The sequence below is a fragment of the Cinclus cinclus genome, chromosome Z (assembly GCF_963662255.1).
Source record: "Cinclus cinclus chromosome Z, bCinCin1.1, whole genome shotgun sequence".
NCBI lineage: Eukaryota > Metazoa > Chordata > Aves > Passeriformes > Cinclidae > Cinclus > Cinclus cinclus.
The window spans coordinates 57,245,820-57,259,779 of NC_085084.1; the positions used below are offsets into that span (position 1 = coordinate 57,245,820).

The 13,960-nt window shown below is 38.1% G+C and overlaps 1 protein-coding gene across 1 annotated transcript; it reads right to left on the reverse strand.

Moving 5' to 3' along the window:
• Positions 1-3,546: 3,546 nt before the first annotated feature.
• CD274 (CD274 molecule) lies at positions 3,547-12,483 on the reverse strand. The gene is given in 9 exon segments (XM_062513949.1): positions 3,547-3,623; positions 4,567-4,617; positions 6,050-6,160; positions 7,321-7,602; positions 8,063-8,413; positions 9,107-9,175; positions 11,277-11,326; positions 12,379-12,410; positions 12,412-12,483. Coding segments are annotated over 9 exon segments (1,095 nt in total).
• Positions 12,484-13,960: the final 1,477 nt, after the last annotated feature.

Here is a 13,960-nt window from a genome sequence, read left to right on the forward strand (position 1 = left end):
AATGCAGCTTACTGAAGCTAGTCTGCTCCTGCTTGCTGCTGTATTTTGTCTTCCAGATATCTGAAAACACTGAAGTAGCATTGAAGTGTTTATAGCTGAAGGAAAAACTGTTATTACACATGCAGTGTTTAACTATATTTTTGGTGTTAAGATAGGAAGAATTTCCGCCTACTTAGTTCTCATGAACTAAATGTGTTCCATTTTCATTTTGATGTGTATTCTCTATAACGAGTGGAAAATACTTGACCTGAAACCACGTAAGGCATTGAAGGATAAATGAGTGGCCCTGTCTCTCTGTATTTGTAAAAGTGAAGCCACAAAACTTAGATTATACTAAAAGTTTAATTTCTAAAATAAGATTAGACAAGTTCAGCTTTTTATTTCAGAGAAGTATAAAACAGAGGTTATTTAGTGATTATTTATTTTCACTTGATAATCAGCTCATGTCTGGCTTTTCTAAGGAAGTAGCAAAATTTTATGCTTCCATCAACCATTCAGGGATTCAAGCACTGCCATTTTAGAAGTTAGGGTTCATCTACAGAGTTTAAATTTTTATCCCCCCATTTTGTTATCTTTCTCATCTGATATACAGCACTTTCAACACTAACTTGCCCTTTCTCCAACAGGGAAAAGAAAAATGTAACAATTCCAGCTGTCCAGTAGAGTTTGATTAAGACATTAACTTCAATTCCATAACACTAAGCAAGCACTATTAACAGCACTGCCTTGCAAAGGCTTAAAAGAACTAACAAGAGGAGACTTCTTCACTTTTACTGTAATATGCACACAACTTGTCCACTCTCAAACAAGAAGTAGAAAGTGAAGAGGTCATCTTGTCTGGAAAGGGAATTATTTATGTGGTGATATGATTCTACATTTTTGTGCTGAGTCAGTACTTTGTCTACAAATGGCCCTGGTATTTCAAAAACTCCTCTGTAGATAATTAAAACATGACTATCACCTTCAATGATACCCAGATTTAAAAAGCATATTGGGATGCAGGAAGATATATTCAAGTTCACATAGTAACCTTGAAGAGTCAAATGGGAAGAATCAGTGTCAGAATTCACAAGGTCTGCAATGAATTAGGGAAATGACTGTACAGTAACTATTTCACTTAACTGGGGTTGACCAATCCCATTATGATTCTGAGACACATTTCTCTATTCTACTACATAGGACAGCTTTCTGAGATTATTAAACACAACCTTATATTAACTAGCTTGAATACTGCCAGCAGTGAAGTCCTGGCATTCATGAATGAGGATGGTGTCCACATTAGTTGGACTGCACAATAAATTATTCATTTTCAAATGAAAAATATAACCTGAGTCAAATGAGCTTCCAGTTCTCTTCCATCTGTTCTTTGTGGGAACAATTAGAAGAAGGTCATGGCTGTAGACTCTCTCCTGCACCTGAATCTTAGATACTGTTTTTCCTCAGAAATATGCAAATAGAGCTTACACTACTAGCTGACAGGTTAAGGAAAGCAGGAAAAAATACAAGAAAAACATGGTTTATTAGAAAAATACAACTGTGTATATCATTGTTATACATTTTTTTCCACCTATATATGATCTCCCCCAGAAAGCTATGCACTTAACAAAATGTAACATAGAATTAACTTGTGAACTGGGATCCAGGAACAGGTTTCTTCAGCATTTCTATCTAATCACATGTGTTACAATCAACATAATTTTTTAATTAACATTAATTATAATGTTAATTAAATATACATTATGTTAATTAATTTTAATTAACACTAATTACACATTAAATATACATGTAAGCATGTATTTCATGTTCTAGAAGAAAGTAGATTTTTCTTTTCCCATTCCCAAGAAAACAAAACGGCCATCTAAAACAAGGGCTGTTCTTCCTAAATATCCAAAGAATTGTATTATCCCTGGATTGTAAATCAGAAGAGCAATGATCAGTAACCAAGTAGTGCCAGCAATATCATGAGAAAATTAAATACCCAAAATGCTTTTCAAGGAAAGATATCAAAATGCTCAGTATTATTTAATTTCTAAGCCACAGTTGCCAAGATTTTTAAATCATCTTTTTCAGGCTTAGCTACAAGCATCTGATATTTTAAGGGTTAAAAATGCCATGTTTGTATGGCACCTTGTCTTTTTGCACCATCATCTTCTATGAGGATCAAAGTATTGACAAGATTCTTCAAAAGGTGGAAAGCCACTTTCTTGCAGGAAATTGATATGAAGAAGGAAGAAGAAAAGTTTCAGAAGATGACCTATCAAGAGCTAGCTATGAAATTCATGATGGTCATAGACCTAAAGTGCTTTACCTGAAAGATATTTTCAACTAAATGTTTCTTTGAAAGACACATTTGCCTAAACTTGAGAAGGCAGAAACTTTGATATTTAAATAAATACCTCAATATCTAGTCACATGTACAGAAGCCTGCATTCAATAATTTTTATGCTATAATAATTATTCCAACTTCATTACATTTTTCCTGTGTTACAGAAAATTTATATTTTCACACAATAAATACAAAAATTAATATCCCCTTTAATAGATAGAGTACATAACATTTGAGCTGTCAAATCTTCACAATAGAGGAAAAGAGTCTTCCCCTGCTCTCTCTAGGTCTTCTCAATTTGCATATCTGTAACAGGAAGAGTTATATGAAAAAATCATCTATTCACAAAATGATGAAGGCACAGAACACTTCAGAGCTTTGGGTCCCTTTCCTAGAGTTTGGAAGTACCAAAAAGTTTCTTTCACTGTTAAAATTAAATATCTAAATTTAAATTAATCCAAACATGAAACAGGAAAAGAAGATGATCATGGGAGGAAATAAAGTGGTAGTTCAGATATAGTGGTGGAGAAGTGACCTTTAGCAAATACAGTGAGATTGCCCCCTTTCTTTTAAAACCTTTCTAAATTCTTTCAAATACACTTTGTGCTCCATCTATCATTATTCCCAATGGAATATCCCCAGGCCCTAACTCACTGGCTCGGAGATTTCTACAGGCTCACCTGTAACTTTACTGTAGTAAAGTATAGAAGGAAGGGATTTGGGATGCAATTAATCAAGTGTTTTAGAAGTCAGCAAGAAAGTGAGAGAAAAAGCTCAGTAATTTCACCCTCCTGTTCCACACCACATGATGTATCACAGATCTGAGATATTTGATCATATATTTTCCTCCTTGGTTGAGGACAGGTTCCCATCTCCTCCCTCATTGCCATCACAGATATGACAAGTGCATGAACAACTCTTTCTACAGCAAAAGTGCACGCCAGAAAAAACTACTGGTTACTGGTTTGGGTTGTTATTTATCTCCACATCACATTTTCCTTTGCATATCTTTACTTTCTTTTTTTAAAAACAGATTCATTATTTGATGTAACAAACAGCACACAATTTGTTGTGATGGTGGGAGAGAGAATGGGAGGCTGTATTTCTCTCGAAGGCTCTGCCTGTTGAAACAAGAGGCAAAATAAACCAGCCTTGAATCAATGCTCCAGTGAGCAGGGGTGGTTTATGCTGTGTGCAATTTGCTACTAATTTTTCCTTTGTCATTTATACTTATTCAGCTCTCTGTCTTCAAAATCAGCATCTCTACAGTCATGCTTATCCTTATCTTTTGACAGCTCTGTAAGCAAAAGGCATACATACATGCAGCAGTAAGCAGAGCTTAAACTTTTCCAGTGATAAATCTGTGCTAGAAACTACCACCTCAGGCCACTCAGGATCTAGAGTGACTTGAATGCAGAGCAAGGGATGAGATTAATAACAAATTCCATGTGCATTTGGGTAAGTATTCTCAAGAGAGCTTTTCTTAGGAAAAGTGCCAGTGGCCAGCATGAACTAATTTTCACACAGCAATTTAACTTGTGGTGGTCTCCAAAAAACCCATGCAGCAAATTAAAGATAAATCAACCAGTAAACAGCCTGAGAGGCAGCAAAAGGATTTCAATCTCTTCTCTCCTGCTGTAAATATTAAGTCTCTTTGCTCTTTTCTTCATTTCCTTCAGTACCACCTGGTGGTACTGGCCTTCCACTGAGCTTTGCTCATAGTAAATAGCATCAATATCACAACACAGAAACTAAGGCTTCCCTGTGTTTCTCTCAATGGGGCCAAACTCTCCGTCATTAATATTTTGACAAGGACCCTCAAATGCATGCTGTAATACTGGAGGAAAGAGAGGAATATGCAAATGCAGTTCAAACTGCAGCACAAAGTCTACACATCAGGATGTGATGCCACTCTGAGGTATTATGTTCCAGGGACCCTGTCCCATCCTATTGCAGGCTTTGCAAAACACAGCATGCTGCTCTATCCTTTTCTTGTGCATTTTAGAAATGCATCAGTTCCTGGAACAAGTATGCTTTTCTTTCAGATTTTCCTTTCAAAAGGATGACACAGTCATGGAAAGCCACACTGTAATTTATAGTTGTTATGTAAATGAAATATAGAAAGCAAAATCAAAATTGAATTTAAATCTCCATTTGATCGACACCATTACAAAGGTAATTCTCAAGCAATTATTGCCACAAGAATCTCACTCTGCTAATTTCATGTCATATGCACATACTTGCTATTGGTGAACTCGCCACAGGTGTTCTGTTGCCCTTATTTGTTCTAGCTGAAAGAAAACAATAGAAAAAAAATTAGACCATCCCAAATATTTGCTTTAGCTCCAATGAGGAGCTTAAGCACACTGGTGGGAGGGGCACAATTAACATAGTGTAATCATTTGTTCTCAAAACACTAAATTTCTTCAAAGACTTTAAAATAAATTCTTCTGTGCTCCTGGTCTGTTGGTTTCCTTTCCAACTTCCTTTTCTTGTTTCTAAGCCAGAACTTCATATAATATCATATATTGCATCTTTTCACCCAAAATTTGAACATATCAGAAAACAGGGAACAAAAAAGGGATCATCTTTTCTGGCCTTTTTAAGGGAAAAAATGCGAGCACTCTGGGAAGATTCTGTTCTGAAAAAATCACTTGTCTGGTAACCCAGGATAACTTAGGGTTTAAGACAAAAACCTATTGTCACTAGTTTAGCTTTTGAATTACTTGTAGTTTATCATACACACATGTATATGTGTATAGATGGATAGATATGAAACCTGATGTGATATACATTATTACATACACACACAAAAAATAAACATTAGGCAACATTGGAAACTTCTGACCTTCACTGAAATCCCCAGTGGTATTCTTTTGAGCAGTCCAGGATTTTGCTGTCTCTTCTTCCACTTTCATGTTCTGCTCCTGTTCCTATCATGTTCTTAGGGCAAGTATATTCTTATACTTGAAGGATTATCTACAGGCTTTCTGCAGCCTGCTAAGCTTATGAATACTTATCTCAGGACATTTCTATATCCCCTCCCCCACCCAACCTATGAAAGAAAAAGAAACTAACAGTACTCCTTTCAGTTTAAGTAACAAGTTTAAAACTTTTTTTCCTTTATTTTGGGTGCTAACTATAGTCTTCTCATACTCAGATAACCTAAAAATTATTTCTCCAAGTTTTTCTTTTGTTACCTGGGAAGTGAAAGCCAATGCTTTAGTTTTTCAATATACTTTGATGCTGAAAATGTTCAACATTAATTTGCGAAGTGAACTGAGAAAGCTCAAAACTTAGTAAGGAAATCAATGAAATGGTATGAAGACTGTGTGAGAACATTCTTGTAAACAAACAGGTGCTCACAGTTCAGTGAAATTTTTCAGAGAATGCAGAAGAAGCATTCTGGTGCCCAGTTGAAAGGGAGGACACAGAGCAGGGACCTTCAATTTACAGCAGGTTAAAAAAAGTGCTTTGATGCTCGAATAAGTTAGGCACTAATCTTACTGCTATACATCCTTATCTACAAGAAAGATTAACAGACATGCATGGGTAAGTGGTTTGTGAGGGGCTGATAGCCTGTTTCCCTCTGTCAACTGAAGTCCAGTAAAGAAAGAGAAGTAAACGATGTGGTAAAAAATTGTCTCATTCCACTCAGCAAGAATGAATTAACAGAACAGATTGATAATAACTGAGATACTCTAAAATAAATAGTTTGCATACCTTTTCTTATGTAGAGCAGAAATAGAAGCCCTGATCCAATAAAAGCAGTAGCAATGACAGCTGCTCCAACAAAGCGTCTGCTCTCAGTCTGGAGACTGCCGTAAGCTGAATCTTCAAGAAAAAGAAATAGGGAATAAGACATTACATAATTGAGTAAGATCCTCCCTTTGCCTTTCATTTTCATTGTATTATTTTTGCTAGGAGCAGTTAAGACATGATAACAACATTATAGATTTTGTCCAAGGTCAGGTGCTAATGGTGCACTTAACGCTTTTTTCAAATAAAGAGGAGGGGGTAAAGATAGAAAATATTAATATTTATCTTTGTTCTCTAAATTCCATGTGATAGTGACTTTGATCACATCAGAATTCTGCTTGTCAAAGTGTTACATCTGGTTTAGTTTCCCAACAGGATTACAGGAAAAAGCAAATTGAGAGATAGGACAAAGAGTTCCTTTCATCTGCTAAAGCTCTAAATGCAAAGGGTAAGTGTTCTCCTTGAATCCCAGATATTTTTCTTGTTAGAATCAAATTTGTCCGTTGAAAGAATTGACTTTCTCACTCTAACTTGCCTGTTCCAAAAAATGTGCATGCACAGGGTTTTAAAAACTAGGTGATGAACTGGGTCTAAGTAACAGTCTGACAAAGAAAAATACAATTTTTGAGTTGGATCAGGTCTCCAGCCTGGTTGAGAACATATCAGGCTACAGTGCAGAAGAGAATAACCAAAAGCAAAAGCAGCAGAGGTGCTGCCAAGTTAAAAGGTCTAATTAGGAATTGTAATGGTTTTGTCCATTTATGAGTTTTCATTCAATTCAGACCTTGTGAGGAAAAAATAAAATCTGTGTACAATTAGTTAAATATAAATATGCTCAAAGCAAAGGCTGTAGTAGCAGGAAAAGACCATATTGTTAAAGTTTATGTGACAGTAATCATCAACAAAATAGAATATTCTTGGAGGATGACAGATTAAATTCCCAGGTGCTGAGCTGCATGTCTTCCAAATAATGGAGCTCTTTTAACATTTAGACCCTATTCCCACATACCTGCAGGTCACAAAAAATTCCTGTCTTTAAATTCTGACCATACATGCAGGATGAACACGTTACTATGGTGAAAGTGTACATTAATGACAAAACTTAATGACACAGGTATTTCTTTGTAGCCTCTTCAAAATTAAGAAAGAGAAACAAATCACAGCTTATTCGACTGGAACAAAATTACATTAGCACCTTGAAGTGTATTACCATAAATTAAATTAAGAAGTGTTACCTGCTATGTGTAAAATGGCAGATGTGTTTTCTTGCAGCTCTTTATTCCAGAATATACAGTAAAAAATCTCATCAATTCCACTTTTGATTGTAAGGGTACTTGTCACACGGTACAGTTGGTCACTTCCAGTTTCAAATCTTGTGTTTGCCTTATCAGTCAAATCTTCATGGTTTCTGTTTTGCCATATCACTTCAGCTTCTGGGTATCCTTCTGACTGACACGTTAACTCCCATTCATTGTGCCCTGCGCTAACCACTCCTTGGTTTATAATTCTGTAAGGAGCTAAATAATTGGGGGGAAAAAAATCATTACCAATAGGAAACTAGAAGAACAACCTGTATTAAATGCAAGGCACCTTTTCTTTTTCCCCAGCCCCCAGGGTGGATTTTTTTCAGAGTGGATTTTGACAGGAAAAGTAACACTATTGTGTCTGTAACTGGAGGTACAGGATTTATTACAATTCTGATGTGGTTTAGGAAGCTCACTAGGCTTTATGGCCTGTGTACGGTCTACATGGTTTTGCAACCCCATTCCTTACATGTCATTGGGGACTTAAAGGACAGAACACAGATTCAACTTAAACAGAAGAGCCAAGTTACACAGATGTGCAAGCACCATCAGACAGCTCCCATCTCTGATGAGGTTTCTTTAACTGCTAATCCACATGTGCCTTACTTCAGGGTCTACCCTGAAATCTTTTAAGGGTATCAGAGTATTGAACCTCTGGTAGTAGCACACGCACCCTTAACTTTCAGGTGGATTGTCTTGTAGTCAGCTCCCCCGTAGGCAATAACACAGCGGTAAACCCCTGCATCCCTGAGCTTTACATTAGTGATCTGAAGGAGAGACTGTCCCAAGTTCAAATTCTCTTTCAACAATTTTATTCTGCCTTTAAAGTCACTGTGCTGATTTTTGAAGTCTTCCTCTCCTTTGCGAAGTACATACACCTGCTTTGACTCATCTTTCTTTTCCCAGCTGACACTTAAATGTCTTAACTCTAATTTCCCATTCACTGGAAATGTGCATTCCATGGTCACGTTGTTCCCACGTTCCACAGTGCAGAGTGACTGAGGAGCTTCAACAGTGAATAAAGCTGAAAAACAAAATTTGGAAGAAAATTTAATTTTTCAATAATACACCTAGCCTTCCAAGTCATGTCTTACCATATCCACAGGAAAATGTTAAGGACCAAAATATCTGCTCTGTTCTGAAAAGTTAAACATTTTGGTATGTACTTGTCCAAATGTGTGACAAAACAGAAGACCTCTGCTGGTCTTCTCCACAATGGGCACTTTTACCTGCAGACACCTGCTTTGTGCACACACACAATGTGATGCTGTGCTAAGAACAATGAACTGTGTATGCACAGCCCCTCAGCTGTTGCTTTGAGAATACTGCCATGGTAACAGGCAAGCATTAGTACCTCCAATGGGAATGTTCTGTTTGTATAAATGCCAATTGTTTTTGCCCACAGTGTTAAAGAATACACAACAATTCCCAGGTTTGATAGAGCCTAGAAAACCTTTTGTCTAATGCCAATGGTACCTTATTTGAAATGGTGCCTCTGCTGGAACACTGACAGGGATTTTAACCTGGCCTGATGTCAAAATACATGCATCTAGTTTAATGCAAAGCCATGCTTAGACCTTTTTACTTCAAACATTAAGGAAAAAGCCTCAAATGCTAGCAGCTGAAGGAAAACCAGGGAAATTAACATTTGTGTGCTTATACATGGAAAGAAAACATACTAAAACAGTTTTACAGCTTTTAAGACTTGGTTTCTTACCATTTAGGAAATGCCAGAGGAATAAAAATATAAACAAAAACAAAGGCCTTCCCATGACGTAGGTTGAACCTAAAATGATAAAATAATAGATAAATATAAATATGTAGTCATTTTCTGACTTACACTGTCAGTCCACACAAAGAAGTAGACAGAAGACACTGAATTCCACCCTATTTAAAAACTGCACCCAGTAGATAATCAGGCAGAAATCTTCCTGAATGGGTAGGTCCAGGCAAAACACCTTACTTTATTTGCTTTAAACATATGTTCTTAGCTGTGGCTAAACAGATGCTTTATCATTATATTTTGATTAGTAAATTAGTACTCACAAATACCCAACTGTTCCCCTAACTGTAGCAGGGACTATTGCTCCTAACAGGAGAATGAAATTATTTTGTGTATTCAGTGCAGGAAATAGAACTTGGTTCTTCCCCACCTGTTTGCTTTACTTTAACACACTGTGAATACCTGCTACTTTTATACCCTGGTCGCACAGCACCTACAGAAACCTCGCAAAATTACATATATTGTGTAAACAATTCATGTAAATAATTCATGCAGTAGTTCATCTCATGGCATGTATTTAAGCAGTAACAACTATATATCAACTGTTCACACAATAGTGCTTTATAAAAACAGTGACAAAGCCAGCCAATCTACAAGCAGAATCTACTGCCTTGAATTACTGCTGCTTTACCTCTGAATACATAACTCATTTCATTTTTCTGTCAGTTTTTCCCCTCTTTACTGACATAGGTTATATTGTACTACACAACATTTTAAAAAGCTTATTAATAAAAACTCATACATTTTGTCTTCACACACCCACTACTTTCAGTAAGTCTGTATTTTAAGTCAGAACAGTAGTAAAATCCAGTAGTGCCATCATTTTTCAAATTAATCAAGAAAAATTCAAACACCATAACAGATATCTTTCATGAAAACAGAAAATGGTAGATTTTTTTTCTAAATAAAGTCCTAATTTTGGATACCCAAACATCCACAAAAATAAGGAAGGATTGCCTTTAGCTCTTTTCTAGTGGTCATTTCAGAATCTGCATACAAAATCAGACAACTGTAATACCCATGAGACTTCCTAACTGATGGAATTCTCTCTTGACTGCCATTCTTCATCATTTCATAAGATGATTCTTCCTTCTTTCTCTGATAGCAAACTTGAGGATGACAGTAAAAAAACAATATTGTCCTGAATTCTTAAGACATATGTGCCTTTACAGTGCTGTGGCTTAAGGAAACTAGACTTCTTACAACAATTTGATTCAAGCTACTTCTTTTCCTCAGATTTCTGCTGCCTGATCCCAGCAGCTGATTTGCAGCACACAATGTGTATGGACCTGAGAAAGGAAAGCAATACATTGTTAAAAGTACAAGCATAATCTGAAAACAGGTGCAGGAAAAATACAAAGAAGATTCTTAGGGTGCAAGACTGGATTAATTGATGAATCCTAAACTTCATGAAGTGTTAGGTACCAGACTTATTCCTTACCCACAAGTGGTGTCCTTGAAAGCACTAGAAAATTGCAGCCCAATCCTGAGGGTCCCCAAAAGCTTCTCTGGACCTGTATGCATTGGAATGCCCCCATCATGATTCCCCTACTTGAGTAACAAGCATTCCAGACCACCAAACTGAGCTCCAAAGTAAAGCTTCTCAAACGAGATAGAGGTATATCAATCCCACAAATATTCCATAGTATCCTTTATTCTGGAGACAAGCCTGCCACTGAGTCTGACTGGGTATTGTTCTGCACTCCCCATGTCAGAATGATCAGAGCTGCAGTGCACTCAGACTCAAAATACTTTCTTTTTTATTTAAGTTGAGGCTGTAGACTCTCACAGCAAGGCCAACTGCTTTGAACACCTGACTGTACTGAACTAGTCCACTGCTTGGAACAAACAGTTTCAGGATACTGAAAGATACCCATACTCCTGCCTGCAACCCCTATCTACCTTCTTGACAGGAAAAGTGAATGCTGGCATGATCTCCAGGAGAGGTGTTCTGATTAACTCCTGGAAGACAGATGACAACAAGTTAGCTTTTTTAGTCCTGTGTTTATGTCCTGCAGTTGCTGAGACTTATTAGCATGCTTCCTCCCTGTGTAGAGGAAAAACAAGCTTTACAATACACAAAATATGCATGACTATTACTTACAAATATCCTCAAGACTGAAAAAGTTTGCTGCTGTATTCAATTTTTCACTTTCAGAGGGAAAAAATGTAGGTCCAGGTCAAATCCAGGTGAGCATGCAGAAAGAAAACCGTGGCAATAACCATTATAGAACCTTCTCCTGTTTCACCCTGAGCAGAAGGATCCTCTGAATCAGTTTGAGATATCAATCAAAATCCTTTACTAAAGATATCTGCTTGCTGATTTTCTTACAGAAGCTACCACAATGCCTCTTCTGTCCTCCTGCCAGCTTCCAACATCTGTGGCAAATAATTTTTTAAAAGCAAAATATATTCACTGTGGAAATTGCTTCCCAGTACTGCTGCTGCATGTTTCTGCCACAATCAAATGAAAAAGACAGGAAAACAGAACTATTTGTCAAAGACTTCATGTGATAAGTGTTGATGTAACTACACCTACTTCTTTAGGAAACTTCCCCATTATTGGAAAGTTCCCCAGTAGGGAGAATTCTGTATTGCTAACAGTGGTTCCCTGTAACCAAAGACATAAACGTTGCAAAAATTAGAGCATAAAATGCCATGGGCATTTTAAGAAACATGTAATCCAACAAAGCCATGTGTGAGCATCAATCCTTGGAACACCAACTGCAGTGTTCATCCATCTACACAAAGTCAGGGTCCCTAGATTATTAATCTCAAGCAGTTCCAAACAGCTGCTAACAAGAACAAGAACTTTCTACACAACTTCCTCCTGTCCATAAAGGTCACAGAATAGGAATAACGTAGGACATAACAGGAAAAGCATTTCTTGCCCTCCTCATGTAAAGACAGTCACTCTCTTCCCAAGATTTGGATGCAATGAAAGTCTCTTGCTTTGCTACTATGTAGTGAAAGAATAATTCTTAATCTTATGCACTATGTTAGCAACAAATAGAGAGCATTATCTTTTGGATTTTCTTGATTCTAGAAGTCATTCAAGAATATAGAACCCCTCTCAAGTGTTAGAAGCAAAAGGATGTACTCACATCAACCTTTAGACTATAGTCGAAGAACCAGGTTAACAGCACAAAGTACAACTCTGAACATATATTTCAGGGTAAATTCATTCTCTTGTCTTCACATATCTCAGGAAAAGGTTGAAATTCTCAGAAGAGGTAAAATACTGTGAAATGACTAAAAATTTTCAGTGTTTTCTTATTTCCACTTGACAGCCCCTTCACAGTATTTGTCATGGAAAAAACCACGTAATGTACAAAACTGCTTAAAGTTAATGTTTTTATTGATGTGTGAGATGAATATGGAAACCATGGTATATAAAAAAGCTGAGTGCAATATTTAGGTTTTAACAACCTTAGAAAAGTGAGGGGGTGGATATCTGCAGTAGGTGAGACAGATAAAAGTTAATTTCCACTGGGTTTTTGCTTGCTGCTCTTAACAATAGGGTAAATTATATTGTCTCAGTAAGGAAAAAAAAAAGGTGCAACAGAAAGAAATTTAAACACATTTATAAAATATTGTGAAATCAGAGAAGCTGCTGATGTAGTGATATTTCAGTTAAGGAAATTAGTTTCTGCTTTTTCATAGCTTGCCTCGGGGCCAACATGTAAATATTCAGCAGCAAATAAAAGACCAAGACAGGTGGCATTTTGTTTTCTTGAGTTTCTTTTTGTTCTTATTATTTAATTTTGTGGTGTATACCCACATACCTCTATATATGTACACACATACACATCTGCACACACACACATTTTACTACAGTTCTATACTGCGGTGGTCTGGGTTGAGTTTTGGGGGTTTTTTCCACCAGTTTTGCAACAAACTCCCCGGACACCTATCTCAGTCCTGCCTGTCACCGGGCATTCCCAAGGACAGCAAACGCCTTCAGGGAGAACTCACCCGGGCAGGCTCGGGCCGTGGTCGCCTCCGGGCGGGATGAGCTCGGTGCAGCGCCGGGATGGGGCTCGGCTGCCGGGAGCCCAGCGGAGCTGCGGTCCGGCTCCTCCTGGAGCTCCTCCCTGCCTGGAATGTCCTCTCTTTTGGTGGCTCTCTCCCCCCGCGGGGAGCGCCTCCCGCCCCTCTGCCCGGCCTCGGTCGCACAGGTACCAGGTCGCACAGGTGGCAGGTCCCAGGTGTGTTACACGCCGGCCCCAAGCCCTGCCCCTCTCCCCCGGTGCGGATGCTCCAGCCGTGGCAATGCCGGGAGCCGCTCCCTGCCGCCGCGCTTCGCGGAAACCCTTCCCGAAAAACCGCAGCGCCGTGCTCCGAAGCCTCGCTTTTCCCATTTCTTCAGCTGTGGCGGAACAGAGAGATCTCCGTGCAACTGATCTGTTCCTGAGAGCCGAGAGCTCTAGAAAACCAACAAACAGAAAAGGCGCCACCAGTATGTCCCCACCTCACCCGGTTTCCCTTGCCTTTTCCTCGTCCCTTCTCTTTAAAACGTGGCGAGATCACTTCGTTCACTTGCAAAAACGAATGGCTTGCCGAATCGATACATGCTCAGGCGAAGGACGACTGGTGTCAAAGGACTGGAAATGACACAATACCCGGGATATCCGTATGCTATACCCTGCTTCTGCAGAGACAAAACAGCAATTTATTTAACTGTCTCTGTTCCCTGCCACTTAAAGAGCCTTCTGAAAGACAAACCTCCGATTTAAAAATGGGATACTATAATGAGTATATTCACAGGGTGAAATAAAAATCAAACGC